Source organism: Anabrus simplex, chromosome 2 (assembly GCF_040414725.1).
Source record: "Anabrus simplex isolate iqAnaSimp1 chromosome 2, ASM4041472v1, whole genome shotgun sequence".
Classification (NCBI taxonomy): Eukaryota; Metazoa; Arthropoda; class Insecta; order Orthoptera; family Tettigoniidae; genus Anabrus; species Anabrus simplex.
Window position 1 is genome coordinate 958,170,270 of NC_090266.1, and position 18,397 is coordinate 958,188,666.

Sequence of the window (18,397 nt, forward strand, 5' to 3'; positions counted from 1 at the left end):
TTGTGATCAAAGCTATTAATAATAATTCCGTGTGGCTATTGCTAGCCTGGTACAAACTTTGTAAGACAGACCCTCCGACGACGGTGGGTGGCTTCTACTTCCGTACATGGGGAAATTGTGTATTTGTGTGGTGGTTAATAATGTTGTATATGGTGTCCGAGTTGCATGAATGTTAAGGATAGCATAACTTCCCAGTCCCCGAGCCGAAGGAATTAATCGTTTGCGATGAAAATCCCTCGAACCGGCTGGGGATCGAAGCCGGGGCCCCGAGTACTGAAGGCCAAGACTCCTACCACCCAGCCTTGGAGCCGGACATGAAAGCTATTTAATTGTAAACATAGGAATGTGTGAGACCAGGACATACTTTTGACTGCAGTCTGTGCATGCAAGGCTTGTAGCCCACTATGTAAGCAGAGTTGGGAAGCAACTGAGTAGAAGTAATCGAATTAGTTGCCACGAAGACTTTTATAGTCATTTTTACTTGTAATCGTCATATTTTGCAAAATGTAATTTTTACTCGTAATTTGCTTCTTGAAATAAAATTGTAATCGTTACATTCCAATAAACGATGTACATCGCATGGAAGCAGGAACGGGAAAAACTAATTGACAATGAAGGTAACTTTTTCAGCTCTACTACAGCAGAACCAGTAGCTTCACCAGTGCTGGATGAGGTACTGTACTTTCTTACCTCTCCAGCACTTCCAAAGACATTAAACTTATCCTATAATATCCATCATTGCTAGGAACACAGGTATTCCTTTAAGTGCCCTTGTACAGCGTGTTTTCAGAAAATGCAAAGATGTGCTTTCCCCTAAGAGATCGAGGTTTCACGATGAGAACTTTAAGAACCAATCGTTTCATGAAGTAAATGGAAAAATATCTGAATTGCTGTCTTATTTAAAAGAAAAAAAACTGCTTTTTTAAAGCACAAAGGTATCACGTTTAGTCTCACTCAGTGATGATAGCCACTTAATGTCTCTATACCAAAAAGACAGTTGCATAGGCCTAATATATTTTTCTTTGCAAACTTTGGTATCATTCCAAACCAATGCGAAAAAAATGTCATGGATTTCCTTAAGACTGACGTTCTGTGTAGTACAGTAATTGTAGGCCTACCCATTGTTGTAACTTTACTTATTGAATGTAATTTATAATAGTAATTATGAGTAAAATATTTCTCAGGTAACTGTTACGTTTTTCTTGTACTTCACAAATATCTGTATGTAAGATACTTTAGCATTCGCTTTTAGTCAAAGAAACACTTAGTGTGTACAACGACTCTAAAATACTCACCTTCACCGAGACCCCGCCCCTGATTACTATTTGATAAAGGAATCAAAAGGCCAACGATTACTTACGTTGTTTAGTTTCAGTTTACTCTTGGCCTTCTCTGGCTTGTAATGGCCTGACAGCTGGTATAACACAGCCCGGCTTCTGCGGCGGCCCATGTTGGCTGGAGGGGCTTCCGGATCAACATTTCCGTTGGCGTCTGCAAAGAGTAAAAAATCAGTAGATAATATATTTTTAAAAGATCTGAAATCTGCACTAGGGAAGTCATTCATAGTCAACTGTGTATTCGTTTACATTGATTAATGATGAATGAATAACCCTGCTTTGATGGTAAGTCACTGAAAATCAGTTACCTGAGTTTGCGAAAAGAGCGTTGAAGAAAGCAATGAATGTATCAATAAACCAGAAGAACACTTATTCATTAATCGATATTCTTCAGCATTTTCTCCGCCTACAGAGTTCTCGATTGCGCTACATGGAACACTGACTGTGATTAACTGCATTGGTGCGATCTGTTTGCGAAAACAGAAGAGGAATTTGACAAGGAAGTCTCCAAGACGATATTTTGAAACTATAGGTTAGAAGTTTAATAATTTATTATTATTATTAATTAAAATATTATTATTTACCGTTCAGGGTTGGCTCTTCCCTCTAACTCAGCGAGGGCTCCCACCTCTATACCCTCAAGGGCAGTATCCTGGAGCTTGGGCCTTTGGGTCGGGAGATACAACTGGAGAAGAGGACCAGTACCTCGCCAGGGCGGCCTCACCTGCTATGCTGAACAGGGGCCTTGCGAGGGGATGGGAATATTGGAAGGGATAGACAAGGAAGAGGGACGGAAGCGACCGTGGCCCCAAGTTAGTTACCATCCCGGCGTTCGCCTGGAGGAGAAGTGGGAAACCACGGAAAACCACTTCGACGATGGCTGAAGTGGGAGTCTAATCCCCTCTACTCAGTTGATTTCCCGAGGCTGAGTAGACCCCGTTCCAGTCCTCGTACCAGATTTATTATTATTATTATTATTATTATTATTATTATTATTATTATTATTATTATTATTATTATTATTAATATTATTAACATCTATACGGCCTCTCCCTAGTAGTAGGCAACACCTTAAACGCCTGAATACAATGAAGTCGTGCGAAGACAGTCTGAACTTGACTGAAAATTTTAATATTCAAGTTTATTAACAGATGTCACTACTTTTGGTTTGGAGTGCCACCTAGGGATTTGGAATGAACTCTTTTTAGTAGAGAATTGCAATTGTTAGGACGATGGCACTCAGCTCATTTCATCTGTTTATAAGTTGGCACTACTGTGATTGCAAATTAAATCAACCAAACATCACCTAGCTCGCCCCTATGAATAGAAGTAATCTTGGATTTCATGTATCTATTTGGATCTGATCGTGAACAGTGCTACGGGCTGTGAGGTTCTCCCCACTCGGGGCTACAGGCGAGCTAGGGCAGTTTCTAAGGGAGACGGCTAGACTTTACTGTATCACCTGAACTTACTTGTGTGTGGCGACGGCAAGAGACCAGCGTTCACCTATAGCATGTAACAGGGTTGAGCCACGTTTACCTTTATTTTAATGTAGGATAACTTAATTTAATATTGTAACATGTAGGTTTCTGGGCTTTCTTCGGACGGAGTGTAACCACCCAAGTGGGTGTCATGTAATATCTTAAGGATGCACGAATGTGGACCCTCGTTTCCCTTGTGCACTTTGCTCTTTGGTGACTAGGCTTTTCCACATTTCTAATTTTTTCGGACAGTAATTTTCTTTCCCGTCTTCGTCACGCTTATCCTCTCTGTCATCGGGCCTCCTGCCCCACTAGATTCGATGTCACGGGACTGTCTGAGTGGATTCAGCATCCCATTCTATTTTGTTTTCGGCCTTTTCTATTATCCTTTTATATATGTCATTCTTGGCCGTGTAGTGTGAGCTTCTGCTCGTGTTTCTTTCCGGATCTCTCTGATCCATTTGTGTTGTTGCTTCCCTCTGAAGTAAAGGCAGCGGGTGTCAAGTGGTGTAAAGTCTGAGAAGCATTTTGAGCGTACTAAAAGGTACCTTGATGTGTAGCCTAGGCCCGTTCGACCATTGATAGTGAAGTTTTGGAGTATAACTGTATAACTGAACTATTGGGAGGCCACAGCTTCTTGTGTTATTTACCAAAGATGTGTGTAGACTAGCAAGTATTGTGAAATGGGAGCTCATTCTCCCCCATTTTCTTATTAAGCTCTGAAGTTTATTGTTGTAATATCCCCTTATAAAATTTATCTTTGTTAAATTGTTGTTGTTGCTGCTGTTCTTGTTGTTTGAAAAGAAATTGGAAACAGAAAAGAAAATATTTTGTAAATATATTCAGAATTTAAAGTTTTGTGTGGTCATTTGTCCAAACCAAAGTTAAAGCTACTGAAATTTGTCCAGTAGCCTAGGCCCTTCCGTTTCTTCCCCTCTACGGCCCTTATATTCCATAGCAATTATTATTATTATTATTATTATTATTATCATGAAGTGGTGGGATAGTTACGAAGCTAAGCAGGATGATATCTGAACATTTCTATAAAAGTTTGGAAGAACTCTGTTACCAAAAGCCCTTTATGGTAAGAATATCGTTGGATCCATTTAATGCATACGAGCGGGAGCATAGAGAGAGAGAGAGTGAGAGTGAGAGAGCGGACCGCGGATCACATAGTTTCACAGTACCTCAATTAATCAGGAACTGTCGATAATCGAAGTTGTCTGTTTGTCCACCACCATTTGTTCCTGGAACTCCAGCTCATGTTTTACATTTTGCTTTGTTTAATGGACTTGTTGTTTGTGATTCCAGCAGACCTCAGACTGCGAACTGGTCACAACAGTAACCTAAAGTAGACTTGTGATGCCAACAAGCAAACGGGAAGCCTAAAATACATTCTGAAACATATATAGTCTTAAAATTACATAGTTGATTTGGCTCGTTTTTAATTGAACCTTATTATTGTAAAATACAAGTTAATAACAGAAGGTGAGAAAATACAGTAGATACCGCTTAAAGGTCGTACAATATAAACTTCATAATGATCTGTACTGACAGCTGTTATTAATGGTTATTAATGTAATTAATGGTTAGAGCTTTAATTAATTGTTTGTTTTAATACTGTACCATTTATTATTGCTCTTGCAATCACGCTTCAGTTGTATTTGTGATAAAACACTGAGTTGACGTACTGTCGATATTACATCTGAATATTTGACTGTTTAACAATGTGTTGTTTCTTAGCAGTCTTATCTTCTTTTCAATTCACGATTGTATGTGAAATCCATTATTGTCGTTTCTATTGTTGTGTAACTTTAAGGACGTTTGACATTGTTTGTCATCCCTGTGAATATTTGTGATGAGAAAATGCCTTATAGTCGTTCTTATGGTTACGTCTCAAAACTCACTGGCTAAAATTAGCAGCAAATAGTATCAAACCTCACGACTAAAAACTAGTAGCTAAATTAACATTCTAATGAGTCTCAAAATTCACGACTCCGGACAGCAGGTGCCTGGGATGACCGTAGAAGGGATGAGGTGCACCAGGCCTTTCCGGAGGCCACACGCCAATATCATAAATTTATGTCAAAAGGGAAAAAATACATTGTACTAATGTTATGGCCACAGAAAAAATTATTTTAATAATAATAACGCACCTCTCCCTCTTTCATTCACCAACCATTATTCACCCCTGTGGGTTGGGGTGGCAGAATAACATCCACAGTATCTCCTACCTGTCGTAAGAGGTGACTAAAAGGGGCTCCAAGTGCTCTTAAAATATTTAAGGAAAGGCTAGATAAACAAATGATAGACAATCTGCCACCATGGTGACTGTCCTAAATACATATCACTGGTGATTGATTTATTGATTGGAGAGAGCTTGGGTTGGCGACCGCGCGGCCTTTAGCTGAGTCCAGGCATTGCTTCCACTCACTGAGAGGCTCCTAGCTTTCATCTATCCAAACCGACTTTGCTCAATTAACTCTTGTTCTTTTGCGACCCCGACGGTATTAGGTTTCCGAGGCCTAGGGAGTCTTTCATTTCCACGCCGTTCGTGGCCCTTGGCATTATTTGCCCGATACCTTCATTTCTAGAAGTGTGGGACACCTTCCATTTTTTCCCTCTGATTAGTATTAATAGATGATGGCTGCCCAGTTGTACTCCCTCTTAAAACATTAATAACCACCACCACCACCACCACCACCACCACCACCACCACATTTTCCTTCATTGTTTTCAACTCTTATTGATTTGTATTGACCATGTCCGTATTTTCTTGGCTGGGGTCTGTTCTTTGATACAATTCTTTTTTAGATTTTGAGTCTTCTCTCATAATTTCTTTTACATTTGGGCCTATAGTTTTTCCTAGCATTTTTCTCTCTCTCTTTCGTATATCTTCAAGACCACCTTTCCCAATCATATCCAATGTTTCTGCTGCATACAGGTTCAACAACAGTGTCTAGATGCCTTAGTTTAGCCCCATACGATAGATTATTATTATTACTATTATTATCATTAGGCCTATCATTACTGCAGCGGTAGTAGTCTTGTTAAGTCCAACCATGAACCACTATCACAAAATATCATCATTATTATCATCATCATCATCATCATCATAGCAATCTGGAGTCATTTTGAAGTCATTTAGAGACAGAACTTCAAAGCTAGCGATTGGCGATTTCGCCATGTTTTAGATAAAATTCTGACGAATTTTAATTTATGACTTATCAGTTTAGTAAGTGAAGTAGTCAGTACTATACAGCATTGCGCTTCGTGTAACCGCGTGGGTGCGTGATGCAATATATTAATCTATGCATTCTAAGTAACGACGGAAGAGAGAAAGAAAATGCTAAGAAAAATTCTAGGCTCAATGTAGAGAAACCCACTCTAACTAATCCTCTTCTTGGAATTCGTGAATTTAATACTCGTGACTTTTGAGACTCGTGAGTTCTGAGACGACACGGTTCTTGTGATCTGTAGTGACGTGCTTTAAAATGCAAGTACTCGTATATTTGAAATAGACTTGACATTAGTTTTCTAAGAATTAAAATTCGGTACCACTCAAACGTTTCTTTGCGTAGTGGGTGGGTGAAAATGATTCTTAGGAGCGTTTTGGCTTTGTTGTATGGCGTAGCTGGTTAGATCTTCTTCTTCTTCTTCTTCTTCTTCTTCTTCTTATTATTATTATTATTATTCCGGGGATTCTGCGGAACACAGAGGTGTAAGAAGGTGCGGGCATGAATGGGTGGACAGAGAAAAGATCAAATCCTAATTTAAAACGCTAAAATATGAAATTTTATTCCTTTCCTTGATTTTTGTTTTTCAGATTTTGAACTTTGTTAAACAATAACAAATAACAATTTGATTAATAAAGGTTAGCTTGTGAGCTCGAGAACAATATCAAAAAAACCTACAACAATCAGACAACAAGGAATTACGGGAATGAGCTTAAAGCTCCCAAGTTACAAATTTTACAAGAGCGCCACTGCTCCATTAACTTAATAATAATAATTTACTGTGGCTATTTCTAGCCGAGTGCAGCCCTTGTAAGGCAGACCCTCCGATGAGGATGGGCGGCATCTGCCATGTGTAGGTAACTGCGTGTTATTGTGGTGGAGGATAGTGTTATGTGTGGTGTGTGAGTTGCAGGGATGTTGGTGACAGCGCAAACACCTAGCCCCCGGGCCACTGGAATTAACCAATGAAGGTTAAAATCCCCGACCCGGCCGGAATCGAACCCGGGACCCTCTGAACCGAAGGCCAGTACGCTGACCATTCAGCCAACGAGTCGGACAAAAGTAAAATACCAGCCCTCCTGCCATTCTTAAATTTCTGGCAGTACCGGAAATCGAACCCGGGCCCCCGAGGACGGAAGTTAATTACACTAACCGTTACCCAACGCAGGCGGACTCCATTAAATTAATCGTCTAAGAGACTGAGCTCCAAAACTTACTACATTCAAAAGAGCGTCGTTGCTCCACCCATTAAATCTCTAGGAGGATACTCTCCAAAATTTACAATCCAAGGCACAATCTAACATAAGGTCAATACAAACAGTTTCCACTGTCCTACCCGCTCAACAGTCTAAGTTGCATTCAAATTGGAAGTTAAATAAGAGTAACTGTAACAGCGGCAGTAAGTGCCCATACTACATGGCCTTAGTGAAAAAGAAAAGGTTAAAGTTATTGGTCGAAATCAAAATGTTAGGAGGCGAACACTTGCACTCCTTTGAAATTCACTTGAAAATACTTAAAGCCCTATTTGGGCTTATGGCCAGAAATTACAGAGGCTAAGTCTATACTACGGAAGTGACGAGATGGAGAGAAAATTTTAAATTACGAAAGAAAATTTTAAAGTTTACGAAATCATAGTGAGCCTCCGTGGCTCAGGCGGCAGCGGACCGGCCTCTCACCGCTGGATACCGTGGTTCAAACCCCGGTCACTCCATGTGAGATTTGTGCTGGACAAAGCGGAGGAGGGACAGGTTTTTCTCCGGGTACTCCGGTTTTCTCTGTCATCTTTCATTCCAGCAACATTCTCCAATAACATTTCATTTTATCTGTCAGTCATTAATCATTGCCCCAGAAGAGTGCGACAGGCCTCGGCAGCCGGCACAATTCATATCCTCGCCGTAAGTTGGGGCTTCATTCATCCCATCCCTCACCCGGTCATTGACTGGACAACAGGTTGTAGGTGTTCACGAAATCATAGTCCCTTCAATACCAAGATGAAGGGGAATAAAAGAGGGTTCACACTCTTTATTCCCCAAGTTAGACTAAGGTATTTAGACTTGTTTGAAAATGTACATGGAAAAAAAGACTATTACATTACGAAAATATTTTGAAACCTTCCCCTCAAACTAGCTTTTTGAGTCTATTACATGATTATAAGATGTCTGCCATTACCTTGAGCTGGTGAGCCTTCCGGAGATGGGCCAAGCTAGCCCCCTGCCTCCTCTCCGAACACACTACTACTTGGCTGGACTGGAGCGATCCAAAGACAACATGGCCCGAAAGGTCCCAGCTTTTATTGCGGAGAGGAAGGTTGCAGAATTCTCTGGGTCGAAGCCCTGAATACACCCCCAAATCCCATGGGATAATTAAATAAATATAAAAAAATGTGATTGGCTAACGTTTTAAAGAGGCGGGAAGAGATAAGTGCTAGTAACCTTAGAACACCAACAACAATCTACAAACAATTGACTTTTGAAAACATATAAATACAAAAATTCTCTTGAAAATTAATTGTCCATCTTCTCACCAGAGGAAGCACATAACTCGACAGTAGAGTCATCTGGAGATAAAGTATGAAACTTATTCAGAAATGAGTTTCGCTGTTCACATAACGGATGGCCTTCTAAAAGGCGCTTACTTGAATGCACTGAGTTGGTGTACCTCCGGTACAATTATTATTATTATTATTATTATTGTCATAATTCTATATTTCTCATAGATTAATAGTCGAGAATACATAATATAGGCCTACCATTATTCGTAGTATAATGAATGCTTAAAAATTAGGCCTAATGGCTTTATTTATTTATGCCAGGGAGTAAGGAACTAAATCCAAACCAATTAAAAGCCCTTAATGATCAACAACAGTGAAACAAAGAAGCACTCACGGTGCGTTTGCCTTGTAAGCGGGATTCAAATGGAGCTCGTTGGCGGGCTGTTGAAATTAAGTGTGTCATAGAAATTGTACAGAATGTGCGTTGATCCAGCAGCCCCCAGATGACCCGGGCGTTGCTTTCTGTTATGTCCGGCTCCTCATACGAAGTATGAGCTCTTTACAACATTGGAAAGGACTTCTTTTGTAAATTCAAGAAAAATCCCTTTGTTGAGATCCCCGAGGAAGTTTTCGTTCACCAAATATTCCTGCCCCCTTGCAGGTTAGAGACTATTTATTGTGAATTTGCAGCTTCCTATATCTTCTAGTCATGAGATATTTATGTCACTTTTCTGGAAACCCACTATTCTACCGCCACTCCCTTGTGAAATATTGATAGCAAACTGCCGAGGTAGGTTTCCTTGCATGTTTTTATAATGGAGGGTAGTGCTGTGTGTGGTGTGTGAGTTGCAAGAATGTTGGGGACAGTAAAAATACCCAATCCCCGAGCTAGGGGAATTCAGTTTAAAATATCCGACACGGCCGGGAATCGAACCCGGGGACCTCTGAACCGAAGGTGACTACACTGACCATCCAGCCGAGAAGCCGGACTTTCTTAAAATAGAGCCAAACAATACCAGGAATAACATTTTTCGTACCACCATCTACTTTTACGGTTTAGGAAACGCCGAGGTGCAGAGGTTTTGTCCCACGTGCAGTCGCATTTGAGCACCTTCAAATAACACTAAGTCGGGATCGAACCCGCCAACTTCGGCTCAGAAAGCCAGCGCCATTCAGCTGAGCGAAAATTAGATCCGATACATCCAAAACTTCATAAACGGTCATTGATTCCAGAGGTAGTCGAGTTTGCTTAAGATCGCTTTAAAAAGTAGGATAACGGTCAGCTGTTCCGTAAGCAGATATATTAGCGTCGCGTAGTGAAGGAACATATTTTTCAACCAGCAACAGTCATCACACTATGTTATACAGAGGGAGTTGGCCGTGCGATTAGGGTCATGCAGCTGTGAGCTTGCATTCGGGGGGATAATGGGTTCGAATCCCACCGTTGGCAGCCCTGAAGATGGTTTTCCGAATTTTCCCATGTTTACATTTCATTACTGTGCAGCACTGAATTCGCAAGTGATCTGCTGCACTCTGCTGTAGGTCCGTCTATCACCTCTTTACAATGTGCTTTACCTCGCACCGACACAGATAGGTCTTATGGCGAAGATGGGACAGGAAAAGGCTAGGAATTGGAAGGAAGCGGTCGAGACCTTAATTAAGGTACAGTCCACGGAAAACAATCTTCAGGGCTGCCGACAGTGGGGATCGAACCCAATATCTCCCAAATGCAAGCTCACAGCTGCGCGATACTAACCGCACGCCCAGCTCACTCGGTACCACTTCTTACCGTTCGAGGTAACCGATGGTGAGCCTTCGTCATCAACACGTTGTACTCCACGGCAATTGGCCCTCGTGATGATGGTATTCCCCTAACCCACGTACCATGGAGCACCCAGGTCACGGTGGCCAATGGAGAGGACGTCAAGCGTAAAAAATGCATGACTTCGGTGAAGGAATGACCTATACACATGGCAGCGGTAATCTGGCCGCAAGCTAGTACGCTGAGTTTTCGTGACTTGCGCATCCTGTTGTCAACTGTTACCCATACGGCCAGTACGAGGTCAATTCTAATTATATTGCTGATCAGTTTATAGGAACCTGCATGTTAGTCTGGTTGGGATAGATTTGTGTGTGCAGAAACACCCAGTCCCCGAGGCATGCGAATTAATTTTTCACCATTAAAATGCCACTACAACACAGGAAAGTTAACCACAGACCTCAAGATATGAGGACCAACAGCCTGACTGGTTATTCATGGAAGTGAACAAATTAGACGTGTAGAATTAGATGATGCCATAGCTCTAGTCGCAAATAGAGGGTTGTGGTGACGTTTCATTCATGTGCAGAAGCTTTTAGACTGGACGCTTACAGGCACAACAGTCTATAATGAAGTATATATGTATGTATGTATGTATGTATGTATGTATGTATGTATGTATGTATGTATGTATGCACGCACGTAAACATTGAAGTCTTAATGTTTATTATTTTACATCCCACTGTTAGTAGTGGCCATGATCGTTGAAGCCTGACATCGTCGTTAGCCGGTTCGAGTACCGTTGGTCGAAAAAATGTTCATCAGAATGTTGACCCGCATGGTAGGAGAAGTAGTGGTGTACAATTTATAATCGCTAGATTGCGTGCCAAAAGCCTGGATTACGTTTCAAACCTCTCCGCAGTGCTCATATGGAGTGAGGGCATATGACGCTGTTGATGGTGATTCGTCCGTCGGCTGGAGACGTTAAGTCTTGAGCAGGCCCCTTGGTGCTATTCGACAGGAGTAGGCTATGTGCCGGTACCGGGTTTCACGATCTCCCTTCATGAAACTCTCATATCACGTCATTCATTTCGTCTCATTAACTCCTCTGATGAGGTTCACGTCAGGGAGGGCATCTGGTCATAAACACCCGCCACGACAGATTCATCTCACCTCGTACCCCACCCTGCAGAGGTACGAGACAAGGGTTGGACAAACAAACATCCCATTGTGAGTAATCGTAATGGCTATTATGAGTGCTTAACCCTCAAAGAGTCGAGTGGGATTTTGGCAACACCCCACGTTCATTTTTTAGGATAAATCTTGTGATCGAGTTTATTTAGCTTGCTGTAATCTCTTATACCTCTCTAAGTGACCTTGACCGTGAAGTGTTGGGCGAGTGTTTATAATTAGAATTGCTGCTTTAGGCGTTAGCGCTCTTTCCTCACACGTGGGGTGTCGTCATACCCCCAAGCGACCACTATCGTTTAACATTTCCGGCTCAGTACTGTTCTCGCTTGGGTGGTGAAAGCATCATTTTCAGTGAAAATGTATCGTAATGAAAGACTGGAGGCTAGAATACGCGAACTTTTAGAAGAAGATGAAAGTTATGAAGAAGATTCCGATTAGTCAGATCCAGAAGAAAGCAACGGTTGTGAGGAACTTATCCAAGACAGTGATACAGAGGCTGATAGTGAAGAAGATAATGACGAACAGTGATAATGATTCAATTCACCATGAAGGAGGAAATCGGTACTTGTTTAAAGATAAACTGACTAAGTGGAAAAAAGGATCCCCCACCAAGGAACGTTAGGACACGTCAACAAAACATAGTATACATCTCCCTGCTGTCAAGGCCCGTGCTAAAAGTTCTAAATCAATGCACGAGTGCTTTTCGCTATTCGTGGATGATGTAATGATCAGAAATCTTACTAATTGTACAAACATTTACATAGACACTATTACCGGAAATTATTCGAGCATACCGATGAATCCGAAATAAAGTGTGTGATTGGTATTCTGATACTAGCAGGTGTTTATCGCTCTGGACATTAAGTAAGACGACAAACGTCCAAGAACGAGCTCCAAAACAATCGCGGTGCACAGTATGCCCTAGAAACAAAGATGTAAAGACTAACTCGTACGGTGATCGCTGTTGTACACTGATGTGTCGGAAACATATGAGGAATGCCTGTGGAAAATTTTACCAAAATTCAGGTGAACCACAAAGTGATACAAACCAAGTTCCTCACCTTGTGTTCTGTTGAATGTTTTCTTACATGCCCTTACTTCAATCTGATAACAGAAACATTGAGTGTAATTCAAACATATTCTTGTATTAATTTGGTTTGTACTGAAATGCAGAAATTGAATAATAATTTCAATATTTTTGTATGCTTGGATTATTGTAAGAGAATATTTCGCATTTTATGATTTTCATATGCTAGTCTCGTTTGTAAATCTATATTACACATGATAAAATACATTTTTTGAAGAAAAATGTCTTTATGTATGTCCTACTGTGAAATGACATTTGGGGTGTTGTCAACACCCCGCGCGACTACTAACGTTTCAAATGAGTGAGCGACTCCGTGAGGGTTAATACATCGATTATATTCCTAAACATGCTGTAAATGGTTGTAAATAATAATAATAATAATAATAATAATAATAATAATAATAATAATAATACCGGGTGAGTTGGCCGTGTGCGTAGAGGCGCGCGGCTGTGAGCTTGCATCCGGGAGATAGTAGGTTCGAATCCCACTATCGGCAGCCCTGAAGATGGTTTTCCGTGATTTCCCATTTTCACACCAGGCAAATGCTGGGGCTGTACCTTAATTAAGGCCACGGCCGCTTCCTTCCAACTCCTAGACCTTTCCCATCCCATCGTCGCCATAAGACCTATCTGTGTCGGTGCGACGTAAAGCCCCTAGCAAAATAATAATAATAATAATAATAATAATAATAATAAAGCGAGTGATTTTATGGCTAAGATTGCATTTCATTTACCCTGAGCCTCAAAGTAATGATCGATAACCGTAGCATATAATTCCCTACCCATCTCAACACAACATTTTTGTATGTATTCATTATGGCTATCTAGTCGACGTGGTAAAGACGTACTTGGTTCACCCGATACAAAAAAGATTTCCGGAGGGGCGCATTACCCTGAGGTTTGGTCAGCCTTCACCGGAAATGGCTACCTGGTTAATTCGTGGGGTAAACGTGATCGGGCATAGAGCTAACCATTCTGTCTAACTTGGTGCCCAGGTTACGAAGAATGGAAGGCTTTACTTCTACTCCTCCAAGGGCCGTCATGGCCTGTACGAAGATGAGTTGACATAAATTATCTAATAAGCCTATATGCCTTTCATTTCCAGATTCCTATGTTTTTTGTTATTAAATAGGATGTGAAGCGATTCAATTCAGAATTTCACATTTAAATATTTTTTTTTACAATTTTGCTTTTCGTCACACCGACACAGATAGTGTAGGTCTTATGGTGACGATGGTCGATGGTATAGGGAAGGACTAGGAGTGGGAAGGAAGCAGCTGTGGCCTTAATTAAGGTATAGCCCGAGCGTTTGCATCGTGTGAAAATAGGAAACGACGAAAAAACATATTCAGGGCTGCTGACAGTGGGGTTCGAACCCACTATCTCCCGGATGCGAGCTCACAGCTGCGCGGCTCTAACCACACGGTCAGCTCGCCCGGTGATAAATGATTTACAACAGTGTATTCATTATTGTGGTGTTTCAGGATTGCGCACTCCATTTACTGACCCCTGACTGTGTTTATTTACGACAGGCGTTTGTTGCTAAATAAGATACCGTACAATATTTCTTGTTTTGTAAGAAATCTATTAAAAATCTGTCTGAAATATATTACAATAATTAGTAATGATTTAACGATATTATTTCAGGAATTGGTTCGTCAGTAACTTTATCAATGTCTCAAACGTTTGTGCGTGTCTGTTTGAACAAAATGATCTTTCAGAAATTCACCACGGAAGTGGCTGCTTATGAAACTCAGTTGCAACCAGTATTTATAACGTAAAAATATGTTAACTACCATAATGTTCGCACTTCCTACGTAAGTAATTCATTTTGTCCTAACATGTTCACCGTAAGCATGAATCTTGTTGGTACTTTCCCTAGTAGTCAGTCAACTGGACACCGTTGACATTTTCCAAGTATGTTTTGACGGCGTACAGTACTTCAATCGTTATTTCGTTGTTCGGAATTAGAACTTACATTTTAAGTACCTAGTAGAAAATTAATATTAAAAACCTCCTGAGCATGTTTTGTACTTCAAGGAAGATCTTTCCGGGGTATAGCCTTTGACCACTGGAGAAAAGAGATTAATTTTCGTTGATAAAAATTAATTTTTCATTTGACTCTAACGTAACCCGGGACAGACAGTAGCAAGTTGTAGGCATATTCACGCACGGTCATAGGCGCCAACTTAATGGGAAGCTAGGCACTTTCCGCCACTGCCTCCCCCCTCACCCGCAACGTACAACGTCTGGGGCATCACCCCGCGAACAATTTTATTGAAGGGGATTTACTCCCCAATAAATTCCAAGATAGATTTTGAATGCTTAAAAATCCATATTTCTCTTTAAATAGACCGAAGCGAGTTTGAAAAATATTACACTAATTCAAGTGTAAGGAGTCCAACTATTACGTAAACGGAAATAAAGATGACGCATTCCAGGTAACAGTTATCATCTAATCGGAAACGAAGCATACATGCTGTGTCGTTATCTGTCTCTCCTCGCTTCCTTTACGTTCCTCACGGCACTTAATTAAGATTATCGTTCATCCTTCATGATGCAACACGAAGATGACCTCACCTTTCAGCTCAAATCTATGAAGCGTTGCGGTCGGGTCGGTCACCAATGTTTTATTTAGTAAAGTGTTTCTAATAGAGATGGGGAATCTGATTCTTTTAGAAGAACCGATTCATTTGAACCGATTCACTAAAATGATTCGTTCATCTGATTCGTTCATTTAATTCGTTCATTCCAATACCACGTGCCGGAGAGCCGAAAGCGAAACCATGGACTCAGATGAACCATTCCGTTATGTTCTTTATAACTGCTACTGCTTTACATGTTTACAGGTTACAAGAAGTGAAATGTTCAAGTTATAATATTATTATTATTATTATTATTATTATTATTATTATTATTATTATTATTATTATTATTATTATTATAATTGATAGCATTTTAACAAGATTACGGTGATATCCTTTTTAGAGGTTACAGTCGAAAAATGCTACACAGCTGTCTGACTAATCCTTTCCAAATTTAAGTAGCTACCATTCGAAACTATACGAGAATCGAATTTGAAATTTATAGTAGATATGAACATTTTTGTGGCCATGTTTCACCCTTAGTTCACGAGAACAAGAACGTGAACGGGAACCTTGAAGTAAACTTAACCTACCTTGAAGTAAACTTAACCTAACATTTCGCAACGAGCGGGAAGTTGAGTGAATATTAAGGTTCTGAGAAGTGTGTGACTTGAAACTACGTGATAATTTCTTAATAAAAAATATTTTTTCCTGTAAGGTTAGGTTAGGAGTATTTGACTTGTGGACCGGACGTTTAGTTCAGGTTAAATAAAAAAAAAAAAAAAACAGAGTCGTTCTTCACAAGTAGTCATTGATTCAAAAATGGTGGATACCCGATTTGGCGATATGAATCAGAACGAACGAGGAACCAAGGAACAAGTTGCGGCGTTGCGGCTGCCATCTCTCGATTCAGATTTCGATTCACAAACGAGTCGATACATTTCGTTCACTGAATCATGATTCAATCGTTCAGTGCAATGATTCGTTCATTTTGAATCACTCGTTCAGAATCTCCCCATCTCTAGTTTCTAAGGTACCAGTAAATACGGTACAGACCTACATTAGTGAATAATTATTAACACTGGTACTTTTTTAAGTATTCTTATTCTTTTTGAATGTGAGTGTGACCGTTACCGTACTTATACATAAATCAACACACTGCCTGTTAGTGAGCACTTCTTGTGTTAGTTGTTGATCATCCAGTAGCGTAGCCAGGATCGACCGAAGTAGGAAGGGGTTAAAGTAACAAAATGATGATAGAACATGATGAAGGTGCGTGTGCGTTTCGCGCAACATGGGTGTCATTATAAGGGCAATGACACAAATGAATTATGTTGATATTCAGATTGCAGTACCGGTGCACCACAGAATTTTACATTAAAATGCAGAACCGAACCATATATTCAAGGTCAACAGATTTACAGCGAATAGTAACTTATGTTCAGATTACAATCTAAAGTCCAGTCCGACTCGTTGGCTGAATGGTCAGCGTACTGGCCTTCGGTTCAGAGGGTCTCGGGTTCGATTCCCGGCCGGGTCGGGGATTTTAATCGCCTCTGATTAATTCTTCTGGCTCGGGGACTGGGTGTTTGTGTCCGTCCCAACACTCTCTTCTTCATATTCACACAGCACACTACACTACCAACCACCACAGAAACACGTAATAATGAGTAGGCCTACATCCCTCCATATAAGAGTTGGGGTCAGGAAGGGCATCCGGCCGTAAACAGGGCCAAATCCACATTTGCTACACAGTTCGCACCCGCGACCCCACAGGTGTGGGAAAAGCAGTACGTAAAGAAGAAGAAGAAGAATACAATCTAAAGTACAATTTTCGAGGCTTTTTAGAAAATATAGGGCCTACTCCAGAGATCATAAGAGCCAACCAATTGGGTCGAATTTTACCTGTTTATTGTCAGTTACTGTTTATTTTCTTTTGTAAAAATTCCATTGAGGGGGATGTCTAAAACCCAGTACGCCCCCCTCCCCCGACTGTGATCATCGTAGCAGTGGTGTGCTGGCTTTTTCTTTGCAGTGTAGTAGCTCTGCTCGAAATTGATGGATTTTTAATAAAGAATAGCGTTGAAAACAAAGATACACGTGCGGAGGATCAGAAGGATTAACCGACGTGCAGTAGCATAAACGGAAATAATAAATAGTCTGTGTGTATTATATCATTATAAGAGTCGGCAAAAAGCCAGCGAAACCGGGTACGGGACGTAGTTTAAGCCATCTTGGATTTCCATGGGTATTGTATGAAAGATCTAAAGATGATATTTTCTGTCAACTATGTAAACAAATGCAGTCTATACGGAGTAGCATCTTAAATTTTCTCATAAAATGACTTTCATAGTCAGGTTTCCAAAATTGGAAAAAAAAGAAAAGAAGTTGAAAAACTGAAAATACATGAAAATTCGGCTTGCTACAGGGAAGCGGTAGTAACATAATGTGTTTTTAAAAACACAACATTAACTTAATCCTAGTTCTCAGCCTGCAAGTGAAAAAACGCATGCAAATGAAAGAAAACCACGCTTACCTCCCTCCTCAAATCAATCGTACAAGGAATGACAGTCCGTGGACACACAGATGACAGAAGTAATTTTAAAAGTTGGTGACAACTTAGGTGTGAGCATAATCACGAACTCGAACAATGATTGCTACGTGATTCCTATAAACGGATATCTCACGACAAACAAAATGAATTGCTATCCATTTTGCATCACTCCTTACTTCAAAAACTGATCGCAGATTTTAAAGCCGTAAAATATTCGTCTTTTTTTTTTTTTTGCTTTTTGCTTTACGTCGCATCGACACAAATAGGTCTGATCGCGACGATGGGATAGGAAAGGCCTAGGAATAGGAAGGAAGCGGCCGTGGCCTTCACTAAGGTACAGCCTCAGCATTTGCCTGGTGTGAAAATGGGAAACCACGGAAAACCATCTTCAGGACTGCCAACAGTGGGGTTAGAACCCACTATCTCCCGGATGCAAGCTCACAGCTGTGCGCCCCTAACCGCACGGCCAACTCGCCCGGTAAAATATGTTTCTATAATATGGGATGAAACCGCGGACCTGTTAACACAAGAACAATTCAGTATTGGTTTAAGATTTGTTTTGGAATCTTTAGAAATAAATCATTCTTGAGAATTTGCTCTACAGAACACACTTCAGTTCAGAGTTAAAATCATTGGTGACAACTTACAGCGCTTCGACTTACCGATTTCTGAATGT

The 18,397-nt window shown here is 40.6% G+C and overlaps 1 protein-coding gene across 1 annotated transcript in view; it reads right to left on the reverse strand.

The window, feature by feature from the left end:
- Elk (Eag-like K[+] channel) overlaps nucleotides 1-18,397 on the reverse strand; it is an 826,503-nt gene that overhangs the window by 621,294 nt on the left and 186,812 nt on the right. Inside the window, exon 3 of the mRNA XM_068226348.1 lies at nucleotides 1,361-1,491. Coding sequence (XP_068082449.1) covers nucleotides 1,361-1,491 — 131 coding nt within the window. The remainder of the gene's footprint in view (nucleotides 1-1,360; nucleotides 1,492-18,397) is intronic.